This window comes from Labeo rohita, chromosome 13 (genome assembly GCF_022985175.1).
Source record: "Labeo rohita strain BAU-BD-2019 chromosome 13, IGBB_LRoh.1.0, whole genome shotgun sequence".
In the NCBI taxonomy this organism is placed as follows: Eukaryota; Metazoa; Chordata; class Actinopteri; order Cypriniformes; family Cyprinidae; genus Labeo; species Labeo rohita.
In genome coordinates this window covers 19589662-19602543 of record NC_066881.1, presented here as the reverse complement: position 1 = coordinate 19602543, position 12882 = coordinate 19589662, and the positions used below count along the sequence as shown (strand labels likewise).

The 12882-nt window shown below is 34.7% G+C and overlaps 1 protein-coding gene across 14 annotated transcripts in view; it reads left to right on the top strand.

Moving 5' to 3' along the window:
- The window catches only part of LOC127175541 (regulating synaptic membrane exocytosis protein 1), a 94471-nt gene that overhangs the window by 64904 nt on the left and 16685 nt on the right, over positions 1–12882 (top strand). For 4 of the 14 annotated variants that reach the window (XM_051126668.1, XM_051126672.1, XM_051126671.1 and 1 more), the window contains 10 exons: positions 74–204; positions 300–471; positions 585–738; positions 3286–3342; positions 5787–5970; positions 6050–6145; positions 6616–6678; positions 7295–7372; positions 10460–10570; positions 10848–10937. In XM_051126668.1, coding sequence (XP_050982625.1) covers positions 74–204; positions 300–471; positions 585–738; positions 3286–3342; positions 5787–5970; positions 6050–6145; positions 6616–6678; positions 7295–7372; positions 10460–10570; positions 10848–10937 — 1136 coding nt within the window. Of the gene's footprint in view, positions 1–73; positions 205–299; positions 472–584; positions 739–3285; positions 3343–5786; positions 5971–6049; positions 6146–6615; positions 6679–7294; positions 7373–10053; positions 10080–10459; positions 10571–10847; positions 10938–12882 lie in introns of those variants that run through there. The other 10 variants (XM_051126677.1, XM_051126676.1, XM_051126675.1 and 7 more) reach the window with 7 other exon arrangements.

Sequence of the window (12882 nt, the reverse complement as noted above, 5' to 3'; positions counted from 1 at the left end):
TAGTAAATTATGCACATTCACAATGTCGTGCTTAGAGTGTTTGTTTATGTGTTTATGTGTTTATATCTTGCAGGTGAAAATGTGGTACGATAAGGTAGGCCATCAGTTGATAGTGAACGTATTGCAGGCTATAGACCTGCCACCCAGATCAGATGGGCGACCCAGAAACCCCTATGTCAAAATGTACTTCCTGCCTGATAGAAGGTATATTAAATTTTTTCAAAGTGTTATTTTTCATCAATGCTGATAGAGTTTTAATATTCTCTTTGGAATTTCTGTGTGTATTTGTTTTACGTTAGTGATAAGAGCAAGAGAAGGACGAAAACGGTGAAGAAAAGTCTAGAGCCCAAGTGGAACCAGACATTTGTGTACTCTCATGTCCATCGCCGGGATTTCAGAGAACACATGCTGGAGATTACAGTATGGGACCAACCCAGAATACAAGATGAGGAGAGTGATTTTCTGGGAGAAGTATGAAGAATATGTTATCTTTCTCCATTTATCCACAACATGAATTACTCTATGAAAGCATTCGTACAGTATCACACCTGACTGTCTGCGGTTTCTCCTCTCTTTGAACCTAGATCCTAATCGAGCTGGAGACTGCCCTGCTGGATGACAAGCCTCACTGGTATAAGCTGCAGACACATGACGTCTCTTCCATCCCACTGCCGCACCCGTCGCCATACCTGCCCCGCAGACACGGACACACTGAAACACCCACCAAAAAGCTGCAGCGTAAGTAGAAAGCCTTACTGCCATCTGAAAGTGTTAAACACACTGAATCACTTCATCCACTTCCAGAACAACAATTTACAGATAATGTACTCACCCCCTTGTCATCCAAGATGTTCACGTCTTTCTTTCTTCAGTCGTAAAGAAATTATGCTTTTTGAGGAAAACATTTCAGGATTTTTCTCCATATAATGGACTGGTATTGTGCCCTGATTTTGAACTTTCAAAATGCAGTTTAAATGCGGTTGTAAACGATCCCAGCTGAGGAAGGAGGGTCTTATCTAGCGAAGCGATCAGTTATTTTCATAAAAATAATACTATTTATATACTTTTTAATGTAAAAAGCTTGTCTTGTCTTGCTCTCCCTGAACTCTGTGTATTCTGGCTCAAGACAGTTAGGGTATGTCGAACTCTGATCGTTTTTTCTCCCTTAACTTCAAAATCGCCCAATATCACTGTTTTGTCTTTTTTGTTAAGGGTGTTTGATCTTCTTTGCAATGTTTACTTTGCAAAGACTGGGTCAGAACTTCTGCAGCGATGTAGGAGGATTTTGAAATGATTTTTGAAGTTGAGGGAGAAAATATGATTGGAGTTTTTCAACATACCCTAACTGTCTTGAGCCAGAATACACAGAGTTTAGGGAGAGCAAGACAAGACGAGCGTTTAAGATTAAAGGGGTCATCTGATGCCCATTTTCCAGAAGTTGATATGATTCTTTAGGGTCTTAATGAAAAGTCTCTAATATACCTTGATTAAAAATTCTCAATGGTTTTGTAAAACAACACCCTTTTTACCTTGTCAAAATGAGCTCAGCAAAAATCATCTCATTCTAAGGGGTTGTTCATTTAAATGCAAATGAGCTCTGCTCGCCCCGCCCCTCTCTACTCTCTGTGGAGTGACGAACTTGTTTACTTCAGCTGCATTTACTACCACGTTATAAGAAAAGGCGATCGCAAAGATTCATTAAAAAACGCTTATACACACTTGTGCTGTAAGTGAAGCTGGATTACGAATGATTTGCGTGACCATAGACGGATATTTGTAGATCAGGAGGCGCATTCCATTCACAAACAAATGTAATCCACTGCATCTTCAGCGGTTCATCATTACATCCAGCAACACAACACCTCAATCGCTCAATCGGAGATATTCTTGTCTAACTTACATCCCTGCTTTGGCATCAAAACATGGAAAGTTCCTGGACTGTGACAGCCCGTCTGAGGTAAGAGCTCATGTCAATCAACTATCGTGGGAGCGGCCACTGTCAGTGTGATGGCACACCGACAGGCATCTGAGAACAGCTCGATTTGAAAAAGGTGATATTATTTTTACAGATTAATTAAAAACCACTGCATGGATTTCTATCATTGTAGGGTAGATTTGTACATACACCGCCAACACACATTAATGTTCAAACAACATGAAAAAGTGAAGTTTACATCCGATGACCCCTTTAAAAAGTATTTAAATTGTATTTTTTTTTAAATAAAAAAAAAAACGATCGTTTCGCCAGATAGGAGCCTTCTTCCTCAGCTGGGATCATTTACAACCGCATTTGGGATCGTTTGAGGCCACATTTAAACTGCATTTTGGAAGTTCAAACTTGGGGCACCATACCAGTCCATTATATGGAGAAAAATCCTGAAATGTTTTCCTTAAAAAACACAATTTCTTTACGACTGAAGAAAGAAAGACATCAACATCTTGGATGACAAGGGGGTGAGTACATTATCTGTAAATTGTTGTTTAAAGGGATAATTCACCCAAAAATGAAAATTCTGTCATTAATTACGCACCCTCATGTCGTTCCAAACCTGTAAGACCTTTGTTCATCTTCAGAGCATAAATTAAGATATTTTTGATGAAATCCGAGAGCTTTCTGACCCTGCATAGACAGCAACGCAACTGGGTTCAAGGCCCAGAAAGGTAGTAAGGACATTGTTAAAATAATCTGTGAATAAGTATATAAATAAGATCCAGAGTTTCGCACTGAAATGCTACTCAATTGTGTGGCACAATTGTTTAGTTAATTCGCCCCCTCAGTGTTTCACAGATTTACTGAAACCTGAAGAGGATGTGGGCAGTTCGATTAAAATAGATGAAGCATTCCTTCACTTTCTAAGATGTTAAGTGAAGCCAGAGAAATGATCATAATTTCACAATTACTAAACTATATATAAGTAGGTAAAGGACAATCATCAAACATTAGTAAACATCAGCATATCTTTTAGGTCAAGGTCTTGGAATTCATCCAGTCTCATTAATATGTTTGGCATTGTCTTGCAATATTCAAGGTTTTTCATGTGTGTTTTGTCTGTGCGTTCATGCGGAGGTATGTTTTTTGAACCGTGCTGCCTGTGAGTTAGTGTGTAGGAGTGTGGCCCATGGGTACAGCGTGTCCACAAGACATATTTTAGTATGCTATTTTATCGCTTGCCTAACTATGGATTCTTCCAACAGTGCTTTGTGTGCATTCGTTTACGTCTGTATCTCCGTGTCTGTCTGTCTGTACATCTATCCCTGTGTGTATATCTGTATCTGTCTGTGCAGGCTCGCAGCGTATTACAGAAACTGATTATGATGATGGTATTGGCGTAGTCGCCACAGGTGGGTGGGAGGGGCCAAGGCAACGCCAACCTTGGCACTTCTCTGTACTTTGTGCATTAGAGTACCCCAAAAGAGAGAAGCAACCAATAGCAGTCCTTCCCTTCCTTTGGAAGTCACTGCTGTTGTGCTGGAGACAATGCACCGGTCACCATCCTGGCATGTTTCATTCATCCCATACTAATAAACAAACTATTCTGCTATGAAGTGCATAAAATGAATGTAAAGTGGTGCTTCTTCTATAAGGGGGAGACACTAACTACCTAAAATGTGTTCTGTCTCCAGTGCTTTTCTCTGTAGTATAGTAGTTTAGACTTGCTGCATAATGCACACTATCATAAATGCATGACCACAATGGGAAATTGAGGGAAAGGAATTTGTAAAAAGGAGGACTGCTTCCTCCTGGTGCTGCTACACGTTTTATTTTGCCTCTGCATGGTAGAAGTTAGAAAATTACACGTTTTTGTGGTACAATGCCTTTGTGTCATACCTTGACTTCATTCTCCAAACCATATGGGCATAATACAATTGTAAAAATAGTGGACGTAGTCTTTTGGGGCGGTGTTGTTGTTGTTGTTGTTTTTTATGATCACCTTTTAATTTTTATTTTAAGTTACATTTACATTATTTTAATTGTTCATTTTGACAAAATATTGTTAGTATGATTTTAGCAGTGACGTTTTATTCGGTGGTTTTATTGATAAAACTGATTAGAAAAACATTTTCTGTTGAATTTCGGTTGAAAGAAGAAGAACAAAACTATATATTCTTTCAGTTTTCATTGCTTTGCTATTTAGTGAAGAGGTACATTCTTTAAAAATATTGCACTAATTTTTCTGACACAAAGCCAAGATTGTGCTGTTGTGTGTGGAAGCCCGTTTTCCGCCACTGAATCAAAAAAAATAAAAAAATAACAACAAAAAAGATAATAACGTCTGTTTATTTCGGATATAAAATTTCTTACTTTATTTCTCAGAATAGTGACTTTTTCTCTCGGATTTGTGAGTGTATCTTGCAATTGTGACTTTTTCTCAGAATTGTGATTTTATATTTTGCAATTCTGACTTCATAACATGCAATTGTGAGTTAGAATTGTAAGATATAAATTCACAGTTTAGAGAAAAAGTCACAATTGAGAGATCTTGCAACCAAAATTGTGAGTTTGCATCTTGTAATTATGACTTTTTTCTCGGAATCGTGAAAAATAAACTCGCAAATGTGAGAAAAAAACAGAATTGCGAGATATAAACTTCCGTTTCTAAAGGAAGTTTCAGTCTTTATTTCTCAGAATTGCAACTTTATTTCTCAGAATTGCAAGTTTATAGCTTGTAATTGTGACTTTTTTTCTCAGAATTGTGAGTTTATCTCGCATTTGTGACTTTGTGAATTCCACGTATTACTTTATAACACGCAATTGTGAGTTGGAATTGCAAGATATAAACTCACAATTCTGAGAAAAGGTCACAATTGTGAGATATCGCAGTCCTGGCTTTTTTTCTTAGAATTGTGAAATATAAACTTGCACATGTGAGGGAAAAAAACAATTTTCGAGATATAAACTTGCATTTCTGAGAATTAAATGTTCTGACTTTATTTCTCAGAATTGCGACTTTATTTCTTTATTTTGCATGTTTATAGCTTGTAATTGTGACTTTTTCTCAGAATTGCAAGTTTATATCTTGCGATTCTGACTTTATAACACACAATTGCGAGATATAACCTCACAATTCTGAGAGCATATTAGTCTTTTTTCCTCCCCCTCAGAAGTGGACAAGTTTATATCTTGTAATTCTGACTTTTTTCTCAGAATTACGAGATATAAAGTCACATTTGTGATTTGTGAAAAAAAAGTCAGAATTGCAAGTTTATGTCTCACAATTCTGACTTTGTAACTTGCAATTGCGAGTTTATATCTCATAATTCTGAGAAAATTCTGAGTCAGAATTGCGAGATGTAAACTAACAATTGTGAGAAAAAAAGTCGGAACTGTGAGATAATATTTTACATTTTTTATTCTGTGGCAGAAACGGGCTTCCAAAATGATGTTCAGCTTTGTCGTAAACATACATAAAAAAAGTCACTGTAGAAAACAAATTTTTAAGTAACCAAAAATAGAATAGAAATAGAAAAATAAATAAATGTATTTTTAATTTTTGATTTGACTGCTAGTGTGTGTACATATCTGTAGGGCTCAAATGGTGATTTCAACTGTCAAAAGCACACATGATTGACAAATAGGTATAAGGAGAATGAACAAGGTATTTTAATAGTCTGGCATGTTTTGTTAGATATTGTCTAACATATTATGTCAATCATTTTATTTTTTGGATGGGTTCTAACATGGGGAATGTGGTTTGGCAAGGCCAGTGACTGCATAAGCAAAATCTGAATTTTCCAGACAGGCGTTCCAAAATGTTTCTATACTTTTTGTCTTTCTGTCATCACAGCTACAGAAAACCGATCAAGAGAAAGAGAACGGGACAGAGAACGAGACAGAGACAGAGACCGAGCAACGACATTAGAGGTTCCAGATCAGATCAGGCCAACTCAATATCGCTCACGATCCGTGTCCCCACACAGAGATGAAGAGAGCAGGGGACGGTCCCGCCCAGCCAACGTCCCTGCGCAGAGGTACGTTCCTACCTATTTTTAGGATTTATCATTTGGCAAATATTTGTAATCCTGTTTTCTCTCTGTCTTTCTCTCTAAGGAGTCTGGATGAAGTCCAGCACAGCCGGCGGTCTCGTTCCCCAACACGCTACCACGACCGTGGCCGTGTGCAAGAGAGAGATTACGTAGATGACAGGTAAACAGAAACGCGTGCGTCCAAGCGAGTGTCTACAAGTGTGCCTTAGCGAGTGTTAAAAGAATAATCACTTCCATGTGCCTTCATTTCCTTCCATAAAAATTTCTGGAACGCCGTTAAAATGAGTTTTTGGAAAGAGAAATGTCATTTTTCGAGACTTGCTAACCGGCAAAGGCCTCCATTTTCAGAAGGTGGGTTTGAGCCAAACCACATGTGACTGAGTGATTCGTAGAAGGTTTGTTTTTGAGACGATTAAGCACCATTGAAGGGTTTGTATGAACAGAGATGATCGTACAGGAAGATACATCTTTTTTAACCTTTGTGTATTGTTCTGGCTTTAACGGTTGTTGCCCTTCCTCTTCTAACTCACTTACTGGTGCCCATTTTTCTTTTATGTTTGCTTGTTTATTGGTCTGTTCTGTTTATTCGTTTATTTTCCTATGTGTCCTTCATCTCCATGGTAATTGCAGTGAGGTCATCTTGATACACAGATCAATGCGGGGTAGAAGCGCAGAGTGTCTGCACACCCAAAGGTAAAGAAAAGGCCAGAATTGAACCACCAATCTGTAAATTCTACTATTGTTGTATTCAGATTACTGTGTAAATCAATATTACTATCTTGGTGTCATAAGAACTAGTAATATCATTTTCATTTTGAAAAGCCTCGTTGTATCTGTTTCTCTCGCCTAGCCTGAAGTTTATTCCATTTAATTAAAACAGCGCTGAGTGTTGATGCCAGTTTCTCTCCCTCGAACGCTTCTTGTCAAACTCTTTGCCTCTCCACTCTATTTCAGAGCAGCTCGTTGACAAGAAACATTACAAGCAGAACTTTCCACTTGCTTTTGGCGTACAGCCTAAAAGATGAATACCGCGTCACGACAGCCATTTGCGTTCTGAAAATAACAATCTCATTCTGCTCAAGTGTCATTTTGACACGTTTATTTTTATTCCGTTCGTTACTGACCTCGATTAAATTATGAGCGTGTTTGCAAAAAAAGATGATCTGGAATGAGGGAGTTGCCTCTGGAGTGTTCTTTGCATGTTTGCATGAGACATTATTTTGCTGTTTGAGTAGACTAACCACAGCTGTGATTTTGATTGATCTTTTTTTTCCGTTTTGCACGCTTCATGTTATTGTAACGATGGCAGACATTCATCTAAGTACAGTAGCTCTCTGCCTCCCAAGATGCCTTTATTAGTCAATGGAATTCATAAGGATATTTACAGGTAAGGCGGCCAAAAATGAACACTTGAGCCACTGCATCCTTTCTGACTAATGAGGATTTTATAGCATCTGTGATGCTTAAACTCACTCAGATCTCCAGAGCACTTTTATTATGGATTAGCTAATGCAATTTACAGTATGCTAATGCATATATTTTTTTATCATTGTCAAAGTCTGACGTAGTTTTTTCTTACTCAGTAAAGCCATTAAACTGGATGTGCATGATAATGTTGTAAATTTACTGTTAATAGGTGGAGTAATAATATTGGGAAAAAGAAGCGCACTTAATTGTATTGAATGTGCACTTGTACTTAAAAGATTTTTTAAATATACGTGTAATACTTTTAATAAATAGAAGACAGTTTTCACCACTGAATAAAGAATAAAAAAGTCAATTGCATCTTTTTATCACACAATTTGTGATTTTTTTTCTCGCAATTGATATAAACTTGCAATTGCAAGCTATAAAGTCAGAATTGTGAGACATAAACTCTCTGTTCTGAAAAGTAAAGTGAGAATTGCGAGATATAAATAGAATAGTGAGAAGTGAGAATTGTAAGATATAAACTCACAATTCTGACTTTTTCTCAAAATTGCAAGTTTATATCTCACAATTGTGACTTTTTTTCCTCAGAATTGCAAGTTTATATCTCGTAGTTCTGACTTCATAACACACAATTGCAAGTTAAGTGAAAATTTTAAGATATGAAGTCTCTATTCTGAAAAATAGAAGTGAGAATTGTGAGATATAAACTCACATTCTATTCTGATATTGAGATATAAACTCACAATTTTGACTTTTTTCTCAAAATTGCAAGTTTATATCTCGCAATTGTGACTTTTTTTCCTCAGAATTGCAAGTTTATATCTCGTAGTTCTGACTTTATAACACACAATTGCAAGTTATTAAGGCTAAATTGTGAGATATAAACTAGCAATTCTAACAACATATCAGTTTTTTTTCCCTCAAAATTGGACTTCATAACTCACAGTTGTGAGTTAAAATCAGAATTGCGAGATAACTCATAATTCAGACTTTTTCCTCAGAATTTTGTTATACAAACTCACAATTGTGAGTTATAAAATCAGGTAAACTTGCAAATCTTTCGGGGTTTTTTTTTCTCAGAATTGTGTGATATAAACTAGCAGTTGCACAATTGTGACTTTTTTTAGAATTGCAAGTTTATATCTTGCAACTGTGACTTTTTTCTCAGAATTTATACATTTTTTACAATTTGTTTAACACACAATTGCAAGTCAGAATTGTTAGATATAAACTCGCAATTCTGGGAACATTACAGTCTTTTTTTCCCCTCAAAATTTGACTTTATAACTCAGAATTCCATGATGCATATGTAAACTCACAATTGTGACTTATAAAGTCTAGAGCTGCGAGACATAAACTCGCAATTCTGAGAAATAAACTCGCAATTTTAAGAAATAAAGTCAGAATTGCCAGATATAAACTTCTATAATTCTGCCTTTTTTTCTCAGAATGGCAGTTGTTATAAAGTCAGAAGTGTTAACTCGCAATTCTGAGAAATGAAGTCAGAATTATGCGATATAAACTTGCAATTGTGAGTTATAAAGCCAGAATTTTAGGAGAGACTTGCAAATCTGAAAAAAAGTTTTCTCAGAATTGCATGTTTTTCTCTCACAATTGTGCCTTTTTCCCTCAGAATTGGAAGTTTATTTCATAACAGAATTATGAGATATAAACTCGAAATTTTGAGAACAGTCCTTTTTTCCCCTCAATATTGGACTTCAGAACTCGCAATTGCGAGTTATAGTCAGAATTGCATGACAAACTCACAATTGTGAGTTTTTTTTTTTTAGAATTGAAAGATATAAACTTGCATTTGTGAGAAAAAGTCAGAATTGTGTGTTTGTATCACCCAATTCTAAGCAAAAAAATTCAGAATTGTGAGATAAAAAGTCGAAATAAGCTTTTTTTATTTTTTATTCAGTGGCGAAAACATGCTTCCATGTTAATATATCGTTTTAAATGATCATATAATAATTAAACAAAGGCCAGTTGTACTTCATGACAGTAGACTTTCACAGCTGTTCCTTAACATGCTTAAGTACACTTTTAAAAAGTACACTTGTCATAATAAAAGTTTTACTTTTGAAGTACATTGTAAATCGTTTTAGTAATTTGTCATTTTTTTTTAAGAATTACCCGTATTTTGCTTTGTTGACTGTAACCCACTAAAACACTTGTGAAGTAGTTAACTAATTTTAACTGTGGTAAGATATTACATTTAAAGTTGATATATTTTAAATGTACTAAATTGCAACTTTTATATATTTAAAATATTTAAATACATGACATACAAGTGACTTAGAAATGTCTGAGTTTATTTTAGCTTTGCATAAATGCTTGTCAGTACATTCGCCTGTATCCTTTTTTTATACATATATTTTTACATTTAATAGTAACATAATTTGAATTTACTGTAATTGCAATGAAAGTAATGAAAACATCCCATCCAGTTTACACTTAAGTATGTTCTTTTTAAAGATTAGTATTTCTGGAATAATCATGCTAAAGTGCGCTGCTTTTTAACAAGGGTCCATAAAAACAGCATATTTGCATTTTCAGCGTCATTATCATATGCAAACACCTATATAGTATTGTAGTCATTCGGCTGGAGATTAAAATACAGACAGTCCTATGGTAATCTGCCACTGTTAGATGTTAAGATGGTAAGTGAATGTGAGTGCTTTTTCTTTGACTGTGGTGTTCTGGTTTCTGTGGAAGTTTAAAGTAACATCTGTAATTTAAAAGATTTAATTTATTTGAAGAGTCAGACAATAAATCACCGTTAGCTATAAACATCTTTGTCCTAACCGGGCGCGATGGGACGTGTTTCCAGCGACAAGCTATTTGTCTATCCAAACCAAGTAGGTCCATAATTTCTGGCGAATGCTATCCTTTAGCATTCTTTTTCCCATGGTTAGGACACTGTGTTAAACATCCATCAGGTCTCCACAGAAAACATGGTCATGTGATTACATTTTATAATGGTTTTTTTGTGTGTGTGTTTGCTTTTGTTTGCACTTGTTTGAATTTTGTTTGTGCTCAGCTCAACACTTCCTGCATGCCTTAAGTCAAAGTCACGGCTGTCTGTAGTCACTGCAACTCAACGTACAGTCACACGCCGAGTTCTTAGGTTCACAGACAAGATCACCATTAGGTAAGGGGTCAAACATGTCAACCCTAAACCTAAAGAAACAACATCAAACATCCAACTGCTCCCAAGAGCCAGCAGCTCCTCATTCAGAACGTTAGCAGAAAATCCAACCATTATCTCACTCACCACATTTTCGCAGCTCTCTTGACTTCCTCCCCTTTAAGTCTTACAGGTTTGCTTTTCATTTTATTTTGGACCTAACGGTTTTTTGTTCTTTGTCATCTTCCTTTCCTCTTTTTTCCTTCTTCGTTCTCCATTGGATGGCATGTTGTGACCCTAGTGATCTACAGCCCTCTCTTGACAGGGTTAGAAGTGCTAGTACCAACTGTCTGAGGCCAGGTTCTAATTCCAATTCACCTGAACGAGACAGGTACACTCTTTATTTTGAATTGGATTATTTCTCTTTTCTTGAATTTGTCATTAATATCATTCACATACATTAAAGGACACTCTTAGAATGTTCCTTTGTGGCGCCCTTTGATCACTGGGTCTTATTTACTAATGTGCATACACACATATTGTGTTGATTAAAACCTGTGTGCGAAAGTTGTTTTTTTTATTTTTAATCTATGGAAAAACTACACATACAAATTCTTGTTGCATTAGAAACATGAAGTTTGTAAATTGTTTACGTAAATAAATATTAAACGTAAAAAGCTTGGGGTCATTAGGATTTTTTATGTTTTTGAAAGAAGTCTCTTAAGCTCACAAAGGCTGTATTTGTTTTATTAAAAATACAATAAAATCAGTAATGTTGTGAAATAATATTACAGTTTAAAATAGCTGTTTTCTGTTTTCATTTTAATTGTATATTTTAACGTAATTTAATCCTGTGATGGCAAAGCTGAATTTGATGGGGTTTTTTTGTACAAAATACAGTAAAAGCAGTAATATTGTGAATTAATATGAAAATTTAAAATAGCTCTTTTATATTTTAATTTTACATTTTAAAATGTAATTTATTTTTATGATGCAAAGGGGAATTTGCTGCATTTTTAAATCAAATACAGTAAACGCAGTAATATTGTGAAATAATATTACAATTTAAAATAGCTGTTTTCTATTTTACATTTTAATATGTAATTTATTTTTATGATGGAGAGCTGAATTTGCTGCATTTTTTAATAAAAATACAGTAAATGCAGTAATATTGTGAATTAATATTACCATTTAAATGAGCTGTTTTCTATTTTAATTTTACATTTACAAAAGTAATTTATTTTTATGATGCAATGCAGAATTTGCTGCATTTTATAGAAAATAGTAAAAGCAGTAATATTCTGAATTAATAATTTAAATAGCTGTTTTCTATTTTAATTTTTATTTTACATTTTAAAGTAATTTATTTGTATGATGACATAGCTAAATTTGCTGCAGTTTTATTAAAATTACAGTAAAAGCTGTAATGTTGTAAATTAATATTACAATTTAAAATAGTTGCCTTATATTTTAATTTTTATTTTACATTTTAAAGTGTAAGTTATTCCTATGATGGCAAAGCTGAATTTGCTGTATTTTTTTAATTAAAAATACAGTAAAAGCAGTAATATTGTGAATTAATATTACAATTTAATACAGCTGCTTTCTATTTTTATTTTTATTTTACATTTTAAAATGTAATTTATTCCTATGATGGCAAAGCTGAATTTGCTGTATTTATAAAAAATGCAGTAAAAGCAGTAATATTACAATTTAAAACACCCTTTTTACTATTTAAGATTACTATTTCAATTTTTTATATATAATTTAGTTCTATAATGGCAACGCTGAATTTATAGCAGCCATTACTCTAGTTTTCAAGTAATGATGGAAGCAACTGAGCTGCTAAAAAATTTTGTGGAAACTGATACATATTTTTTTCAGGATTATTTAATAAATAGAACATTTATTATAATAAAACGTTTTGTGAGATTGTGTGTAAAGCCCTTAATTATTCTAATTATGCCAGTTACTAACTTTTTTTGCACACATACTGCAAAATAAGAACACTTATTGTATATGCAGTCATTAGTGAATAAAACCCAGTGTGTCTATGTTAATGTTAAAATGTCAAAGTAACATACCACCGTTGGGTCACCCACTTTGCACCGCATTGTTAGTGTCCAATGACTCTTATGGCCTGACAGCTCTGTTTTGCGTCCTTGATAGATAGCATATTTCCAAGCACTGTAGCTGGACAAGTGTTAAAAATGAGTCCCCTGAATCTGTGCATCTTCTTGTATGTTTGACATGACCGTTGTCACAGTCTCTATATTGACCTCCCGTGTTTCTTCCATGTCCACTTTGAACTCTTTGGGTGTTTGTGGATCACACAC